The sequence below is a fragment of the Hesperophylax consimilis genome, chromosome 1 (assembly GCF_061612785.1).
Source record: "Hesperophylax consimilis isolate HC1 chromosome 1, BYU_Hcon_1.0, whole genome shotgun sequence".
NCBI lineage: Eukaryota > Metazoa > Arthropoda > Insecta > Trichoptera > Limnephilidae > Hesperophylax > Hesperophylax consimilis.
The window spans coordinates 45,944,522-45,964,769 of NC_142836.1; the positions used below are offsets into that span (position 1 = coordinate 45,944,522).

Sequence of the window (20,248 nt, forward strand, 5' to 3'; positions counted from 1 at the left end):
CTACTGCAAAGGCCTTTAATAGACTAATTGAATGACTAAACTGCATATTACAGTTTCAGCTCTCGAAACTGTTCCTAGATATTTTGTATATCAGAAAAATTCAATCCATAAGGAGGTGTCTCCCAACTGACTCCGCGTAGACTCTATTTAAAACTATTATAGTTTTCACAGTTGACTGTAGTGACATTTTAAATCCTGTTAACACAGTAGTACGACTAATATAAGGTCCCAACAAATATTTTCGAATCACTCCTCTGATCAGGGGTGGCCCTGTGCGAGCGCAATGTGAGTTATCCGCTCCGTGCGCCGACTTGGAAAGGCGCCAAGGACCCAAGGCGCTGGTAATACCTAACACATAACACAGCGCTCTTGAGGTTTTCACTAGCTCATTTGGTTCAGGGCCGGCCCTGCCTCTGATCATGAGTGCCTACATCCTACATCAGCTCCGAGCAAATGGCAAGAAAGAACATAAAATAATCTTAAAATAAATTAATTTGTTAAAAACTGGTACAATGAAAACCTTCTAAATAACCGTCGAGATAGAAGATGCTATTATTATTAGATATAATTGTACACAATGGTTCGAGAATAATAATATGGCCTCTAGCCCCACAGTTGAACATTCATCGTTTTACATATGATCGCACTAGTGTTAAAGGTGCTTAGAATATGCCCCTACCGTTGAAAGAAGCCGCGATTTGGACATATGCAAATGAGGAATGCAATAGTACAATAGTTCGTCCTTCTAACCCTTATTGGTTCAACAGGTAGCCGGAAACAGGTTTTCATTCCTGCCAAAATAAATGGTCAAATGCGAAAGGGGTGGATTACATAATGAATAGGACATCGAGACCAACCCCTAGTAATAACTGCATTTTCCCCTCGCGCCGTACAAGGGGATGCACTGGATGAACAATATTACTGCTGCGCATTGCCTTGTGAGTAAAACCGGTCAACCTGGTTTTTTTGGGAGGAAGTATCCCTTGGTGGACACGTTCCGTTAAAAAAATAAATTTGGTTCTTACAGTGCCTAGCGGTAGGACTAGATTTGCATCCACGGAAGGATTGTGAATTTTTGGAATAGGAATAGCCAAAAGTGGTCTGTCCAGTTTTCTACCGATGGGAAAGTGTGATTTGAACTAAAGGGTAACCATCGTATTATGATGGTTGGCTGGAAGTGGGTAAACAGATTTGTATCTGGTCGTATGATATTTCGGGTGGTTACTTTGGGACCACGAATCACTGACCTTTCTTGAATTGACAGTCATTATTGTGGACCCAAGATCACCATCAACAAGACCTATGAACCCTGAATGTTTTTGATACGAAAGATATGGCCTCGCAATGTGTCGTTTAAGCCCCTTTATGAATGTGTTTTCTTTATGAATAATTACTTTTATTTTTAGGGTTTTGTATAACGGACCGCGGACTTACGTGTGAAGTAAATACTTTATTGGGTTTTATACGTTGGAAGGACTAGACAAAATTACAACGATATTTTGGCAAAAAGGGAGAGGGGAGTGTTTTCCTTCAGAGACCGGAAGGAGCTTTTAGTAGTTCCATTTACGATCCTGTGACGATCAGTTACCATCGATCTAAGGAAATATTCTTAGTACCAAATAAAGAATTTGTGTTGTTTTGTTATAAAAAAATATACAAGAGTAGCAAACACGTATTTGCTTTCTTTTACGTGTTTTAACATTTTCATTATTGACACAGTTCACCAGGAAAAGGAGGGCATTTAAAACAGGTAAATACATTGCTTTCGATAGTTTATTGAAATTAACACATGTTCTGAAGTATACAATAACTTTCATACAAATCATATGAAGATATTAAAGTCCATTTTCGAATCGCTACGTATTTCATTATTGCAGATAGATATGACGATAGTAAGAGATGCAATTTAAAATGAAAGTGTGTTTACACCTTCATGAGTGAATTTAGAAATAAATACATGATATTATTTGGTTTCTGATACTAGAAGAATAAAATCAATCAAATTAATCAAATTATTAGATGTATTGCTGATAGATAAAATAATAAATATTTGGAAAAAATATTTTTTTAAATGATAATAGAAATTAATGACACTTCTGGTGATCATTATTTTCTTAAACTTGTTTTAAACTTGCTTTTGTTGCACTTGTTTCTTGTTTTTTTTCGTCCTCATTTTTTTAAATTTTTTTAGTTCTCTTTTTCTCTTTTTTTGGTTTTGTTTTGGTTCCTTGCTATATCTACGAGGACGACAATATCTCCCACTTATGTAGCATTCTGTTACTAATGGCCATCTGCGAGGTGTTTAAACCTGTCGTCTTGTAGATATGTTGTTGTTGGTACTTATTCCGGCTCGTTCAGACGGAGCCTTGCAAAGTCTTCGAAGACAATGTTGTCCTCATCTTCATTGGTGTAAAGCGAGTTTTCGTAGCGGTGACGTTCAATGGACTGCATCTTCTTCATGGCATTGACACGCTGACGTTCTACGGTGCCTGAATAGGAAAATACATTATATTATTTATACAAATCACTTCCCATTTATGAAAATAGATTATAGGGATGACGAAGCAGAACATGTTCATAAACTAATGGCATTGAATTCAACAGACCATACCAAACTAAGAGTAAGAGTAATGTGGCATAAAATTGTGATTGATTTGACTGTAGATTGAAAGTGAAATTTTCGTTTGTTTGATTTGGTTAAAAATTCAATATTTCATGCAAGATGTTGCGTACCAAATTGGTGTATTAGTTTGATAATTTTATTTTACATCGCAAAATTTTAGGTAGAGTAATGTAATATTTGAGGCTTTCTTACCGGGAGCTGGGTGCAGTAGCTTGAAGGGCACATCGGTGACCAGCTCTCCTCCGAGGGTTCCGCAGTTCAGCTTGACCCTCAGGGAATAGGAGATGACGATACCAATGGCCTCCGTGGGGCACTTGCCCTCGGCCACCAGGGTGGAGCTGGCTAGGTTGACGTCATCCTCCTTCAGGTGACCGTCCAGAGCGATACCTGCACAGAATATCACCATCAACTTATTGCACTCAATGATAGTTAAATAACTAATTCAGAATCAAATTAGTGCACACGAGACACGAGTAGGGGTGGGTATCTATACTTAATAAAATATCTAGGTACTAAGATATTAGATCCAATTTCTCTCTCTGAGCGATACACGACATTTATAAATGTATTTGCATTGTACTGAGATCTAATTTATTAGATCAGAAACCCATCTTGCAATCGGATTAATTGCATATGACATAGGTCATAGGTACTCCGTAGATGAGGAAGAAGTTAAGATAAGTAGGTATAGTAAATTGTACAGGCACAGGTACCGCTGGTAGCCGGGTTGCAGCCTTTTTCAGTTTCTTAACAATACTAATAAAACGTATGTTTATGTGAAAGAAAGGTTACAGCGGAGCTCTCAGTGGCAGGACCACAGTGGGTAAACCTACCGCGACTGTCCCTGTTGGTGCGGGCGAGGGGCACCAGGTAGAAGGTCTTGGAGAGGCTGGCCCCGGGCGTGATGGGGCAACCCTCGCGGCTCTCCATGGAGGCGACGTGCCTGCTGAACTGCGAGTTAATCATGGTGATCTCGCAGTGCTGGATGACGTAGCACTTGATGCCTCGCACCGACTTCCTCGAGTTGTTGGACACGATGACGTTGGCAGCAAGCTTCTCCCCGTGGTAGTAAGTCTCGCGGTCCAGGGTAACCTCCAGGTTGATTTTGCCATTGCTGAAGGTGAAGCCCTTGCTCACCAGAGAGCTGGGCAGACGGCGGCCTCGGGTGGCCGGGGCGTATTGCAACTAAAGGGGACCATTTCTCATCAAGATACATACGTATAGGATTATAAAAATGTACAAAGACTACAGCATTACCTACATCAGAAATCAGAAAAACTTTATATTTTGAACATCATCGGTTCAAATCAACTAAAATAACTGAAAACGTGAAAAAACTTAAGTTTAAAGTTGGCCGTTTTTTTTTAGGTAGGTACTATTACATAGTTTTATAAGTTCCATCTCAAATTAAGAAGAATTATTGCAAAGTTGCATCCATGAGCATTGCTGTTTGTTTTTGTTGTCATCTTCTATTAATTGATTTACCTATTTAGTGTTGTATATTCATGAAATGATATATTATCAATAACGTATTTGGTTTGTTTTGTTGTACCTTCTTAATAGTCAGGGTGACTGAACTACGCTTGTGTCCCTTATCTTCTTCTCCCTCGGCCACGTAAGTCCTGACGCTGTACTCCACTCCTAGGGGCTTTCCCTGATCGTCTTCTCCGGGTTGCAGGGTGACCTATGTAAGTCATATAATTATTTTATGGATAAAGATTGTTATAGATATATATTATAAACGCCAATAAATATTGAAACTTTTCTGAAAGTCCAGATGAAGAAAACATATTTTATTACGAGTTATGCAATCTATTCAGGGCATTAAATTGTTAACTATCCCATAAAATGTATTATCCAAACGATAAAAGTAGTAAGATCTCACTTGGTTTTATGATGTATTTCATATGAACAAATAATGAAAGTAGTATTTACCGAGGTAGGAGACATTTCCGGGAAGGTGAAAGTGAACGGAAACGCGTTGGGTCCCAACTTTTTCAAAAGTTTTTCCTGAATGGGGGTCATTTCCATCTTGCTGTTAATCATCGGGACCACCTGGTCGTGGCAGAGTACCATCTCCTTAGAGAACTTGACTCCCATGACCTCATCTTCTTCGCGACCATACCTGTACGTGGTGATAAGCTGCAGACAAAAAACAAATTGATCAGGCACGGAGGTCGTGTTTATAATTTATGTTTTTGTGTAGATGGAACAACTTTATACCTGGCTGTAGATTTTTCTTCCCTTCAAGTAGTCAGTGTCGACGACGATGATTCCATCGACGGGGTCACAGAAGTCCAGATGATCGACGAAATCTCGTTTACCGAGATAAACAGTCACTTTTCCATTGGGAGTAGTTTTCTTGAACACCTTCACCGCGACGATAAAAACCAAACTCAAGAAAGCGAGCATCTTGCTAGATTTTTACTTTTGAGTGATTGAACTTTGTGGAAAAACGATGTTATTTATTCCTGGGGTGTTGTACTTATCGCTGAAGTCCACCAGAAGTGATAATTGTGGAAATAAATTTTGCTTATATACCTAGGGAAGAAATATTTGTACGGATTCATTTGAATCGATCGTCACACATGTAATAGGATTGCATTTTCGGTGGGGGCGTTAGAATAAGATTATGTGACGTGTCGCCCTGCGAACATAAACATCAGATATTGATTTGCGAGCGAAGCCGTACATTCATTCGTAAACGTATCATTTTTGTATGTATGCCCGTGTGTGGGTAACTTCATACATGTGTGGGGAACTCATACGTGTGTATGTACACACTTTGGAACTCGACAGAATGACAAGTAATCAAATATGGCTGGTCTCGTGTTGGTGTACTTCGACTAACATGTCTTTTTATACGTCATTTTCTAGAGGTATTGATGAAATGTACAGTTTATCATAATGCGAACAATTACAAACATTTCGTAGTGTCAAAGGTACATTAAATTGCACAGTTTAGCCCATGTTTTCATGCATTTCTCTTCATTTATTTTGATCTGTCAGATTTGTCTCATGACAGTTGTCATTATGATTTTTCAGCTCGATACTCACAATGCCTACGTTTTTAACACCAAACCGTCACGGATACAGTGTTAGGTTCTCACCTTTCCACCCCGACAGGCTGGTGGTGGCTACCAGTCAGTATTTCGGGCTAGCAGGAGGAGGAACCCTCTTCCTTCTGGAGTTGTCTCCTGACGGCACGAGCGTTACGGAGATCAACACATTCCAGTGGAGCGATGGCCTTTTCGACGTGGTATGTCTTTTCATTGTATTGTTTTCTTCTAAATTATTAACAAGGTAAACAAAATATTATTATTTGTAAGTCAATGTGAGAAGATTAGCTTTCCTGATGATGAAGTTTATTGATCGGATGCAGTATGACGATTCTAGTGTTGTTTTAAGGTTTCTTAAATCTATTTTACAAAGGTCAGATGACTTATTTTGATGCATGTCTAACAGCATTAACTTATGACGACATATGATTGTTTGTTGTAGGTATGGTCGGAGACGGATAGTAACGTGGTGGTGTCGGCGTCCGGAGATGGGGGGCTGCAGGTGTGGGACGTGTCTCGCCCCTCTGTGGCGCCGCTGTCCTTGAGGGAACACAAGAAGGAGGTGTACTCCGTGGACTGGACCAGAACACGCCAGGAACAACACATTCTCAGTGCCTCGTGGGATTGCAGTGTGAAGCTGGTACGCTCGCCTGCTTCAACTTTATAATATATTATTATTTCCCTACGGCACATTGCGTAAAGTATTACTTATCCCTTTACAACCGGCTTCATATGAGCGTGAGTTTATCTTCGATAATTTCCTGACAGAAAATATATCTGTTTTTGGGAACGGAACTGGTGACGGTGCCGAGCGGGAGCTGTTTATTTATGGTACCTTCACGCGCACATGTTTCAATCGGTAAGTCGTTCAACCTATAGGATCATAACTACATAAGAACTTTACTAGTGTGGCTCATCAAGTCGGTTGCAAAGGGATACAGAATTGCACAAAGTTTGTGGACTTTTGTAAATGTATTTAATTGCATGGATAATAACATGAAAACATTGTACACTGTTCTTTAGTAAGCAGTTTTAGTCAGGTAGATTATAATAATTCGCCCATTTGATCCCCATTTTACATTGTACAGCACAAAGTCCTTAGATTTTGTTTATTTTCAGCTGAATATTTCATTTCAAAATATTAATTATATCATTCTGATGAAACAACTAAATTTGATTACTCTGTCAAAATGATTGGCAGATTTTCTCTAACTTTGTTCTATTGTAAAATTATTAATGATGGTATTGACAACTCTGAAATTCTCGCCAAAATACAATTATATATACCGAACAAATATAAAAGACAAAATGCTACCTTTTTCTTAGAACAAACTATCGGGCTCACACAATGAACAGCTAAAACATAGCAAAACCGAGTATATCCATGTTTTTGAATGCATCATCGCTTCGTCTTCAATAAGTTCATTTTATCGTATTATGTAATAACATTGAAAACTAAGTTGAACCAAAGAGCATTGCATATCATTATAGGATTGTGCAGTAATCTATCTTCACAGAGTTAACTTCTTTACTTTCAGCCAATGACCTTACAATACATGTAGACATGTTGTAGAGCTCCCAAAGTGGCAAACAGTGGTTGTGTTTTTTTTCGTAGTTTAAGTACTAAACATGGCAACACCTAAGTATAAGGACAACCTAATAATAATATTTGGCCTACTAGCAGCAGAGGTGATGGCCTCTGGTCGAGGGGTAAAGCTCTCGACTAGCAAGCCGGAGGTCGTAATTTGTATTATTTCACAATTTACTCATTTAAAATAATATATAGTACATCCGCGGCACCGTCCAAGAGTGAAAGATACTCTCAGTATCGCTCTGGTGTAAGACAAGAAATGTTGCTTGAAACGGCTCTGACCTTGTTTGGTCACCAGATCTGAATAGATATAATATAATCTCTTTCCCGTCTCCTTCACCTCTCCATTACCTTCAGCCTCACAACTTACCCCAATTGAGGATGCCATAGTCTCGCTGGCTCCAGACGTTTGGGAGCAGTTCAGAGTCTTGTGCGGTTGCACTTAAAACAAAGGATGTCGTTGTACAGTATTTGTCTTAGTGTATGCGTATTTTGCCATCTCAATCACATTCGTGATGTTGAATGTAGTATTTAATGCAACTTTTGAATACAAAAGCGCCACCTGGTCCTATCATTTATTTCGTTCCTACGCACTTATTCTTTGAAACCCTATCTTTGTCATACAAGAACTGAGAGAGAAAATTTACCACAAAAAAAGAGTGTTTCTTACATGCCATATTTTGTCTTAATTTTGTGAGACTATAACAAGTCTTTATGTATTGTAACGTCATTGCTTTCTGTTTTTTTTATATTTTCATCTGTATTAATAAAATTATTGTTATCTTTCAGTGGGATCCGAACCGACAAAACTCATTAAACACATATTTAGGCCACTCCCAACTTGTTTATAATGCAATGTTCTCTCCACACATCCCCAATACATTCGCATCTGTTTCTGGAGATGGTTACATGAAGATATGGAGTACGGGCAATACTGTCAGGCCTACAACTAGTGTTAAGGCGCACGATGCAGAGGTAATTGTTATTATTGTCTATGTTTATTTCATATTATAGGGAAAAGTAACCTAACTGTTACAGAAAATGAAATTATTTGAGTAGATAGGTTGGACTATGTAAGTGGGTACCTTAAAGTGCAATATCCACAGCGAACAAAGTTAAGCTAGTACTAACTTAGTTTAGCTTAGCTCGCGTCGTAACGAGTCTTTTTCATACTTTAGTTTGCACCACGAGCGTATAGTGCTAGGCGTTGCGAGCTAACCCATCAATTACAGCTACACTGCCTCCCGCATTCCCCTCGAAACGCATACTCATTGTTCAAACAGTAGTGTTGTTACATAACTTGTAGAGATTGGTCGTTTGTCATGGAAGAATTCATAGTATTTCGTTTTCGGTGGATACACATACTAGCTTATCTTAGCTCGTTTTGTTTGTGGTGGATACGGTGCTTTAGATAAATATACCCACCACTACCGAAGTGTTCTATTTTTAAACATACATTTGAAGAAATTAAAAGATTTTAGTAGGTACTTTTATGTAAGTAGGTAAATTAAGATTTTTGTACCCGATAATCAAGGTTCGTGGAAAATATATACTTTACAAGGTTTGCTCATCGAGGGGGTAGAGCAGTGATTGGTTAGAAAGTCTTGACATAGCTTGAAGTTTATTTTCGACCTGGAGATTTGAATTTACGGCAATACGTGTCAATTCAATTCAATTCAATTCAATTAGTTTATTCCTTTAAAAACATTACAAAATTACATTTTATTTCGTTTTTAAGTACATTTGTAAAATGGTATTACATAATAAGTGGTGTATAAACTATACCAGCATCAATAGAGCTTGCCTTTTAAAGGCAGCTTCACCGATGCTAAATATGTCGATATCCGAATTAATTCTGTTCAACAGCAAGACTGCTCTCCCCACCGGCATGACCATTGGCAAGTTGGTCCTGCAGGCCGGGAGATAAAACAGTCTATGCTGTCGGTGACGGAGATAACCATCAGGAACATAGAGACTAATACTCTCCATGATAGTCGGATTTACTAACCATCCACGAATCAGTTTGAAGAAGTGTGATACAATATGCACATCTCTTCTGACCCGTAGATGGTTCATACCGAGCATGCCCAAGAGAAAGTCAGTAGGATAGAGCCACGGGTAGTAGCCATACTCCCTCAGGTAGAGGAATCTCAGAAATTTCTTCTGCACTCTCTCCAACATGAGGGAATACTTCACCTGATGTGGGCTCCAAACCACCGACCCACTCTCAAGCCTACTCCTAACCAACGCAATGTATAGCACTTGGAGAACCCGGGTGTCTCTAAAATTCATCGTAGTGCGTAGGACGAAGCCCAGCATTTTCAGTGAAGCACTACACGTCATTTCGATATGAGTATGAAATGTCAGCCTACTATCAAACATGATGCCAAGATCTTTCATAGTGGAGACACGTTTTAAACTTCGGGCATTCATGGTATACCGGTAAAACCAAGTATGACGTGCCCTTGTGAAAGAAAGAATGAAACATTTAGAAACATTGAATTCGATCCGATTCCGTTTACTCCAGTCAACAATTCTATTAATGTCCGATTGGAGTCGAATGCAGTCTTCTAAAGTTTTAATTTCCAAGAATAGTTTTAGGTCATCAGCAAAAAGAAATGACCTGGAATGCAGAATATTTTCTGTAATATCGTCAATAAAAATTAGAAAGAGGAGCGGTCCTAAATTAGAGCCCTGTGGAACGCCTGAGAGTACAAGGAATAATTTTGACATGAATATTCCATGAGATACAAATTGCTTTCTTCCAGTAAAATAGCTTGCAAAGAATATGAGAAACCGTAAAGAAAAACCTATAGTTGACAATTTATTCAATAATATGTCATGGTTTACGGTATCAAATGCCTTCGAGAAATCATTATATGAGCAATCTACTTGGTAGCCCTTATCTAAAGATTTGGAAACATAATCTGTGAGTACCAGTAGGTTAGTATCTGTTGATCGACCTTTTCTAAACCCATGCTGTTCCGATATTAAGAAAGGCTCTACTTGAAACAGCACATGTTTATGAATTATCGATTCGAATAACTTAGCCGGGGCGGAAAGTATTGCCACTGGCCTGAAATTTTCGACAGATGTCTTTGATCCACTTTTGAAAATGGGACAAATTTTTGAGACTTCCAGAATCAGGAAATACACCAGTATCTAAAGATAGGTTGAATATAAAACTTAGTGGCATTTTTAAAAATCATCAACAATTAGTGGTGTCAAGCCACTCTGAATGCATTTATAAATGATTTATCTATGGTACGTTGGTAATTAATCTATAAATTATTATTTATTAAAACTTGTATTCGAAATGAAAGGGAAAAATCCCTGGAATATTTGTGTTACTTCAACATTGATGTAGATTCGAGTTTATTATTGCCTTGTACATTGATGAATATATCAATAAGGATAGGTTGTCTGACAAATAATCTCATTTAACTTAACAAACTACCACAGCCGAGATATGACGGGGAAAGTGTTGAGAATAATTGTATAATAATAAACAGCACATTCATGTAGAAAATAATCGGAAACAATCAGAGAATTATCAGGCGCGTTACACATATAGATAATGGCCGACTGTCAAGTGATTTTGTTTCGGGTAGAGATGGTCGATATTCCTTTCCGGGTTAAATGGAAACCGTTTCCTTTGCTGTAACTGGAACCCTAGATATTATTTCTTCGAGAAACCAGTTATTTTTGGAATCGGTTCCTTCAAAGATACTAGAAGAACGAGATATGCTATGTTGGCCGCCGGACCGTAGGCGGAGTACTACCTAATTAGGGTACTTTGAATACTATCGGGACGTGTACGCACAGAAATCTGTTCTATGTATTAGTGCGGATACCTTAGCGTAAGCGAAGGTGTGCATTAGTATTGGTGAACAAAACCGGCGACACTGGGCAAAACAATTCCACACCGTATGAACTGCTCATAGCACATCTCGTTCTTCTATTATCTTTGGGTTCCTTATAAAAAATAAAAATTGTAATAAAAAACAACAAATTATTTTTAAATTTTGAGGATTTTACTCAGAATTACACAACCCCATGATTTAATTATTTTTGAAAGACCAGTTCCAAAAGTGAATGGGTAAAGAACCAGTTCCACATCGGTCTCCCATAAATGGAACCGCAGTGACAACCTATTTCAGGTACCGACCATCTCTGGTTTCGAGACTTTAACCACTTAATGCTAGGGTTTTTTTATAAAAAGTGTTTAAAAAAAAATCAGCTTTAATAAAATGATGCATGCATACATACACGAAAATGTGAAAACAATATATATAGTAAAAACGAAATAAGCAGCTAAAAACACGACCGATCTCTGAGGAAAATTCAAACTCCGTAAAATACATCGCTAACTAAAAATAGAACGCTGCGAGTCGAAACCGGCGAGCGTCACTTGGGATAGCAGAAATTGGAACGCATTTAGCGCGCAAGCGTGACTCGTTCAAAAGCTTTAAGCGGCTAAGATACGATAAGGTCACAAACCCGGCGCATCTTTTTTTTGTGAGTGCCGTATGAACGAACCTTGCATATTCTAGGAACCTTGCCCGATAATAATGTAGTGTTTTAATTTTAAATGGAAAAGGTTTTCTTATGGCGGTGAACTTAAACGATCTTTGTTTTTTTTGTAAGATGCCATGAAATGAGTGAATAAAGTGTAAAAAAAATTAATAATTTCAAATTTGGAATAAGTTGATTTAACCAAGATTTTTTTAGCACATTTCTAATAATTAATATTTGTTATATTTCCCATATTGTAAGACTATGACATTATAACATGTCTTATAATCCAAAAGTCTCAGAAGCCATATTAACAAGTGTGTGGAAAGTAGAGTGGTATGTATTAGGGTTTAAAGCATACTTTCATTATTTTGAGGATTAATAATGTCTTTTGACAGAATACCATTCAATAAAGTTTCCAAACTTTTTAAACACAAATTATTGTAGCACTTTGTTTTAAATTAATTTCTACAACAAACAACCATTTACATTGGGCGAAATGGTAACAGTTGCATTAAAGTTCCTTTTTTTTCAATCAAAGTTGTTTGATACAAACATGTTTGATTTTGTTAGTATGGAGTGACATTTGCCGACAGGGTCCACTTCAATCTCAATATGCACAAATTATTTAAATTACCTAAGCCAAGAACCTAATAACCTATTTTGCTCATGTTATTGCATCTCCTTTGACGTAAATAGTTGTTTCTTAAAGTAGTAATTGAAACAATGTGTTATTTCACAATAATTTGGATGAATTTAGGAGTAGTAAGCGGTGTAAGGAAATTTTACCTACCATTCTTTTAAACCTCAATACAACGTCTTTCTTGGATCCAGACTTTACTTTAATTGTTTTAAAAAAATTGTGAAATTAAGAATCCTATTTAAGTTGTGTCAAAATTACAGATTATTTTTTAAAATATCACACAGCTCTTTCCTTCCTCTAAAAGAAAAATCAATATTATGAAATGATTTTCACTGTCTATGCCCGCTAGTAGTATAAAAAATGATATAATCAATCCTAATCTGACCTAATCTAGTTTCATCACGAATTTTCATTCTTACCCGAATTTGAAAAATAATTTTGTTTGTGATTTTTAATTGGTTTCCTGCCATGTCTTTAATAGTCAGATTGTGTTTCGCTTCTGTCAAATCCTGACAATGCAATTCTAGTGTCTTCAAAGAGTTGCATTCTGTAAAATCATTTCTGTGAAAAAAGTTTCCAAATCATTATTGCCAATATGTACAAATGTTTTTTTTGCTATTGCAGGTATTGTCATGTGACTGGTGCAAATATGAACAAAACATCCTGGCAACTGCGGGCTCTGATGGGTTGATACGGGGCTGGGACGTTCGTAACCTGACTGCTCCAATATTTGAATTAAAAGGTGAGAACAAAATATTACTACACTTTCTTAGTACACATGTACTTTCTTATACACACTTAAAAATATATCATGACATAATAATTGTGAATATAAGAAAATAATCTTGCCGCTGGTGTCTTGTGAATCAAATGACTTATATTGAATTTCTTTTGCAGGTTGTGAATACGCTGTGAGAAGAGTTCAATTTTCGCCACATTCCCTGTCTGTGATGGCTTCCGTTTCATATGATTTTACCACAAGGTTTGTTGAACATATCATTCTCTTTGCCTCCATACTCTTGTATTATTTTATTTCCTTATCAATTAAACAGTCAGTGGCTGAGTTGGCGTCGCGTCTGGGTTCCACTCAGGAGTCGTGATTTCAATACCTCGGCTGGCTAAATTCTCTATCACAATACAAGCAACATTTTTTAGATATTTTTTCAAACATTGTAACCCAGGATTGAGTGTTTTTCTTAAAAAAAAATCTTATCACTGTTACGATAGTTGTTTTTGCCCTGCCACCATTTGCATTTGAATTACATATTACTAAATGTTATTTTTTGGTTTGCGAATTGACCATGAGAAGTAACTTTCTGAAAAAATACATAGATGGTGTTAATTCTTATAATATTTTGTATTATTTCGTTCCCACCTAGAGTAAAATTTGTTTTCTAAACAATTATTTGAATTAGTTTTAAAATGTGAATATAAGATGTTTACATAAACAGTTGTTTCTGATAGTAGTGGCATTGTAATATAATATCAAGATCAAAAAGGATATGTACATATAAAGAATATTTCAGGGCTTTAATTAATGTGCTGTTATTTCTTTTCAGAATATGGGACTTCAAGCAGAGCTCCGACCCAATAGAGACAATAAAGCATCACTCGGAGTTCACGTACGGCTTGGACTGGAACACTCTGAGGAAAAATCAAATAGCCGACTGTGGATGGGACTCGTTAGTTCACATCTTCTCTCCCAGATCCCTCCAGGTTCTGAATTGAAGAACTTCCATGTCATTACGTACTAAATAAAGATTTCAGCGCAGTTGTTTGAATGGTATTTGTAATACAATGTTAATGTATAAATATAAAGTTGTTTTATTGTTTAATATTTTATGTGTTGGAGCATGGTTTAGATAGTTTTTGTTATAAATGTACAATATTTTTAATATTAACGTACTGAATATTATAAATTTTTATTTGCTATGTTTTATAGTGCAGGGTTTTCGAAAATTTTCAGCTTTAGTGGAAAGTTATTCTCATTATTGATTAATTTTTTAAATAATTTCAAACGTCATTTTAGAAGATCTCACTGGATAGTTCATAACTTCAATGTGACAATTTAAACATCATTTTAGAAGATCTCACTGGACTGTTCATAACTTCAATGTGACAATTTAAACATCATTTTAGAAGATCTCACTGGATAGTTCATAACTTCAATGTGACAATTTAAACATCATTTTAGAAGATGTCGCTGGACTGTTCATAACTTCAATGTGACAATTTAAACATCATTTTAGAAGATCTCACTGGATAGTTCATAACTTCAATGTGACAATTTAAACATCATTTTAGAAGATGTCGCTGGACTGTTCATAACTTCAATGTGACAATTTAAACATCATTTTAGAAGATGTCGCTGGACTGTTCATAACTTCAATGTGACAATTTAAACATCATTTTAGAAGATCTCACTGGACTGTTCGTAACTTCAATGTGACAATTTAAACATCATTTTAGAAGATCTCACTGGACTGTTCATAACTTCAATGTGACAATTTAAACATCATTTTAGAAGATCTCACTGGATAGTTCATAACTTCAATGTGACAATTTAAACATCATTTTAGAAGATGTCGCTGGACTGTTCATAACTTCAATGTGACAATTTAAACATCATTTTAGAAGATCTCACTGGATAGTTCATAACTTCAATGTGACAATTTAAACATCATTTTAGAAGATGTCGCTGGACTGTTCATAACTTCAATGTGACAATTTAAACATCATTTTAGAAGATGTCGCTGGACTGTTCATAACTTCAATGTGACAATTTAAACATCATTTTAGAAGATCTCACTGGACTGTTCGTAACTTCAATGTGACAATTTAAACATCATTTTAGAAGATCTCACTGGACTGTTCATAACTTCAATGTGACAATTTAAACATCATTTTAGAAGATCTCACTGGATAGTTCATAACTTCAATGTGACAATTTAAACATCATTTTAGAAGATGTCGCTGGACTGTTCATAACTTCAATGTGACAATTTAAACATCATTTTAGAAGATGTCGCTGGACTGTTCATAACTTCAATGTGACAATTTAAACATCATTTTAGAAGATCTCACTGGACTGTTCGTAACTTCAATGTGACAATTTAAACATCATTTTAAAAGTTCTCACTGGACTGTTCATAACTTCAATGTGACAATTTAAACATCATTTTAGAAGATGTCGCTGGACTGTTCATAACTTCAATGTGACAATTTTACAAAAAATTTTTTTTCTAAATTTAGTCTGCTTGAAATTTTTAAGTGACAGACCATAGTGATAGAACCTGTAATAAATTTATGGTTTTAAATGAATCTGTTGTACCCCTCTTTAGTATTACCGCTGCAAATGGTTTTGCTCCCTCCTTCATGTTTGCTTCGGATATATATTTTTTTCAGGTGAGAGATCTGTAAAATTGTTCTTGCCATCCATCTGATTGCAAAAATTATTAGAATTGTTTCTAGGAACCTCATCCTAAAAATAAAGCACGATTTATACGACCTGCTGGTGGTTTTATTAAAATGCATATCCTTTTCCAATTCTTTTGCTAATAAAACAATTTGCACAAAAATATCTTTTTCCAATTCTTTTGCTTACAATAAATTGAAGCACAATAATATCTTTTCCCAATTCTTTTGCTTACAATAAATTGAAGCAGCACAATAATATATTTTTCAAATTCTTTTGCTTACAATAATTTGAAGCACAATAATATCTTTTCCCAATTATTTAGCTTACAATAAATTGAAGCACAATAATATCTTTTTCCAATTCTTTTGCTTACAACATATTGCAGCACAATAATATATATATTTTCAATTCTTTTGCTAACTAATAATAAATTGAAGAACATTAATATCTTTTTCCGAAACTTTTGCTTACAATAAATTGAAACACTATAATTATGATTCTCCTACTTGCAAAATTTTCTTTTTTCACATTGAAGGTTATATATAGCAGCCCAGGAATGATAATATTAATAATTATATAAATATGTGCAGCAGTGTTTTCAACATTCCAATAAGGAAGTTGAGTGAAAAATATTTTGACTTATAAAAAATATGTTCATGTAGATCAAAAAATATCGATTCTAAATATATAAATATATTTCTATATTATTATTCTTACAATTAGTTAAACGTTCTTGAAAAAGCATTCAATAGCAATATACTGTATACGCTCCACGATTGGTCGAAAGAATTCTGTCGTCACATGTGTCGTGACTTGTACGTACAACGGAACACCTATGGTGCATCTCTTTCTATTACATGAGAGATGGTCGATTTAGATGAGAGAGGTGTATAGGCCAAAGGTTTATTTGGGTTTGTCAAATATATGTACGTATTTGTTATTATTATTATATGAAATGGATTTCTAAAGATACATATTCGTATAGTGCTTTATAATAATATGTTGTTTATTGCATAACTTAGATGTTTTTATTATTATACATGTCACAAAGCATGTGATACACTTCAGGCCGCCGGCCGCTCAGAAAAGTCTCACAGTGAACTGGGCTGTAAACCGTTATTTTACTTTTGGTCTTTACTTTTCTGCGCGGTGGTCCTGAATTCGCGCGGGGAACGTCAACAAGTAGCGACGGCGATACCGTACAAGTACCGTATCGGGCGTGAAAAGCAAATATTCTAACTTAAAATATTAATTTAACTATGAAATCTTAATCAATTTTTTTTTTTTTTTTAATAACATCAATTATAATAGACGGTTAACATTGGTAAAAAAATTACTGGAATTCCTTGTTGAAGAATTAAATTTTTTTCCATACATAATGCTTAAGCGACGTAGTTTTCACAGTTCTAATGACGTCACACTACACCCCGCCTGTTACCGCTCGGATTCCGCTCGTTTTGGCGGGCTTAATAAAATTTAAACTTTGAGAATTAATTTAACTATGAAAACAAACTTTAAAAAAAAAAAAAAAAATACCAGTATTTAAGTTTGAATGCGAACATTGATAAAAAAAAATAAAAAAAATGGACTCAACTTCCTTATTCCGAAGTTATGGCACTTTTTTCTACGACGAATCCCAACTTTTTGCTTGACTATGAGGTTCTTGAAACTACTGACTAGAAAACTTATTTTTTACTTTTAATAAAAATCATAGCTCGCATATTATTCTTTGTTATTTTATTTAATTTTATTGATGTCTTTACATTGCGGTATTAAAGAAGGATATTTTTCTTTATCTGAAGAGATAAGTATAAGTATGTATAAGAATACTTTTGTCTGTGAATACTTTGGCACAGAGAATATTAAAACACCTTGAGGTTTCCTTCGAGTGAAAAGTGCTTTCTACTTTTTCATAGCCAATATTGTATTTAACCATTTTCTTTCTCTAGTTTGAAAAATACACAGCGCTTTATTGTGGTATATTTTTTCATAATGGGTGAACTAATGATAACCCACTATAAAATATATTAATATATATGCTTATCTAAATACTGTGTACCTATGTATTTGTCATTTTAATATTTAATAGGTACTACATAATGTTAAAATGTTATCTTTTATGGTACTTATACATTTGCGAACTGAGTCACGAATTACGTGAAAGGAACAAAACAACTGCAAGCAACATTTCGTGCCATTTGCGGTTGCTTCGTTCCTTTCCCACAAGTTGAGGTTCAGCTCGGCAGTTCGGTTCGCGTATATATACATAGCGTTAAGTGAGAAGGAAGTGATAGTACCCGTCTGCTCACTTACACTGTTTAAATATTAATAAAAAGTGATTTATGTTTACTTATTTTATTCATTAACTTAATTTTACGACATTAAATACATTTCATATAACATTATCTAATTTGCTGTAAAAGTACCGTTGATATATTTACAGCTTTACTAACAAAAAAGTTGAATGTAATGCAATATTAGTGATTACATTATTGTCTTCATGATTAATATATTTTTACAAGGTTTGAATGCACAGGAAATCATCATTAATGAGTTATTCCAATGTGCACGAGTCGGGAAAGAGAACACAAATGAAATGGTTCGCAAATTTGGTTTATTTGGTCTATATTCAGGCATCAGTGATACTATAATACACAGGACTTCAAAATTTAATAATAATTTGAAAATTGCCTACAGCAGTTACTAATACAAATAGGGATATTTATTTAGGTAGGTTTTTATCTTATATGGGTTTTATTTTATGACTTAATCTTCTGTACACATAATGTTTTTTAGGGATAATCATTTATAGATAAAATAAACTCTTTGGCTATTGGAATCTATCAGTAAATACAAGGTGTTAGCAATTAATATTGCTTTCGTTAAAAGCGTTGTTTGATAAAGAATATAACATTCAGATGAGTTATCTTTTTATTGATCCTCAAGGTATATTACACGAGGACCAAGTAAATATTTAAATGACATATTCTTATTAAATGAAAAAAATACACTTATTTATTATATTAATAAGCCCTGACGAAGCTTGAGCTAAGCTAAACCTGGTTGGCTGTTAATATTAATTCATAATAAAAGTGGTGTTATACAAAGTGTATTTTTTCATTTAATATATAATGTCACATCACAAAGTGTTTGCTTCCTTCGATAAAAACATAATTCTTAGGTATTTATGTTATTTAAATTTTTTTTGAAGTGAAACTTCTTTAGGCGCGTAATGAATTTTCTGGGACGGAGTAAAACCGAGTCAGGATCGACACGAAAATGCGGGTACCCCCACCACCGCTCACCGTTCACTGTCCCTCTCTCACCATATGCGCTTGTTGAGGTGGGGGAGCCGCTCACGAACGTTCTCTCCCGACACGGGACAACAATCGATGCAGTTTTTGCACGATTCATTAAGGATTTAAGTGCTCATGTATATATCTCGCACTTTAGTTACCATAACCCAATTATCACGACATTAGGAAATGATATTCATGAAATTGACAATGAAAATGGCACATGATTGGTAAATTGTCATTGTAATTTCTTTGTAATTTTTAATTGTAATATTGTTATTTATGTAATATTGTATACTTGTGAATAAATTGAAAATTTTTGGAACTATACATTAATCGAACGTCATTCATCTATAAGAAAATATTAGAAAAAGCAAATCCATGCTTCGTCGTTGAATTATTTAACCTCTAATTTTCAAACTAACCTAAGAGAGAAAATAGAGATGATGAAATGAAAATAGAGAGAGAGGAATACTAGAAGTTTCACTTCTGTCTTGCGTAGGCTTGACACACCCACTTTTTTTTTTTTTTCAGTGATATCATTTCTGTTTGTTAACTTTACTGTTAAATTTATTTTAAAATGTACTCGTTTAACCAACCAATTCGTGGTTCTGGTTGCAGTTTGGCTCGCAAGTGTATACGCAGCATAACATTTGTATCAGTGGCGTACTATTATAAACTACCTTTGGTGCGTTTTTAAACCCAGTGGTTCCTATGGCTATTAAATAGTTTGCATTGTATATGACTAAACTTAAGGAGTGTGGATAAAGAAGAAAAGACTGCGAAAATACTTTATGTAGCGGAAATAGGTAACTCATCCTTTTAAAATAATGTGTTCTTTATTTTTCTTAGTAGATAATTTCCTATCATTATTTTTTTAACACATTTTCTTTGGAAAATATTGCAATACTAACAATTACATTAAGTTAAAGCCTATTACATTTGTTTCAGATAAATTTTCTGTTTTTGAACATATACAGATTGTCCCGGTGTAAAGTGCGCTAACTTAGGGGGTGGGGGAGGGAGGGGAGGGAGGGTAGGGGGGGGGATGATTCTTGATGATTGTAGAAGAAAAAAGATAAACAAATTTTATTTCAAATTCC

At 35.2% G+C, this 20,248-nt stretch overlaps 2 protein-coding genes across 2 annotated transcripts; one reads left to right on the forward strand and one right to left on the reverse strand.

Annotated features, from left to right (window-relative positions):
* Nucleotides 1-2,340: 2,340 nt before the first annotated feature.
* Arr2 (arrestin 2) lies at nt 2,341-5,150 on the reverse strand. Its single transcript, XM_089639415.1, has 6 exons — nt 4,847-5,150; nt 4,559-4,765; nt 4,176-4,307; nt 3,457-3,808; nt 2,816-3,010; nt 2,341-2,489 (listed from the first exon to the last, which is right to left on the reverse strand). The coding sequence occupies exons 1-6, from the start codon at nt 5,033-5,035 to the stop codon at nt 2,341-2,343; spliced, it is 1,224 nt and encodes a 407-aa protein (XP_089495541.1). The 5' UTR covers nt 5,036-5,150.
* A 198-nt stretch (nt 5,151-5,348) lies between these two features.
* Nucleotides 5,349-15,938, forward strand: Pex7 (peroxisomal biogenesis factor 7). The gene is made up of 7 exons (XM_089639426.1): nt 5,349-5,565; nt 5,669-5,882; nt 6,125-6,322; nt 8,063-8,248; nt 13,056-13,173; nt 13,329-13,413; nt 13,991-15,938. Exons 2-7 carry the CDS (start codon nt 5,682-5,684, stop codon nt 14,157-14,159), a joined length of 957 nt encoding a protein of 318 aa, XP_089495552.1. The 5' UTR covers nt 5,349-5,565; nt 5,669-5,681; the 3' UTR covers nt 14,160-15,938.
* Nucleotides 15,939-20,248: the final 4,310 nt, after the last annotated feature.

Excerpts from the sequence above, each read along its gene's own strand:
- Arr2 (XM_089639415.1), bottom strand. The coding sequence starts at position 5,035 with ATGCTCGCTTTCTTGAGTTTGGTTTTTATCGTCGCGGTGAAGGTGTTC. Across the intron at positions 4,308-4,558 it reads CGGAAATGTCTCCTACCTCG|GTCACCCTGCAACCCGGAGA; the intron begins GTAAATACTACT and ends TGACTTACATAG. Across the intron at positions 3,809-4,175 it reads TCACCCTGACTATTAAGAAG|TTGCAATACGCCCCGGCCAC; the intron begins GTACAACAAAAC and ends GGTCCCCTTTAG.
- Pex7 (XM_089639426.1), top strand. The coding sequence starts at position 5,682 with ATGCCTACGTTTTTAACACCAAACCGTCACGGATACAGTGTTAGGTTC. Across the intron at positions 5,883-6,124 it reads GCGATGGCCTTTTCGACGTG|GTATGGTCGGAGACGGATAG; the intron begins GTATGTCTTTTC and ends TGTTTGTTGTAG. Across the intron at positions 6,323-8,062 it reads GGGATTGCAGTGTGAAGCTG|TGGGATCCGAACCGACAAAA; the intron begins GTACGCTCGCCT and ends GTTATCTTTCAG.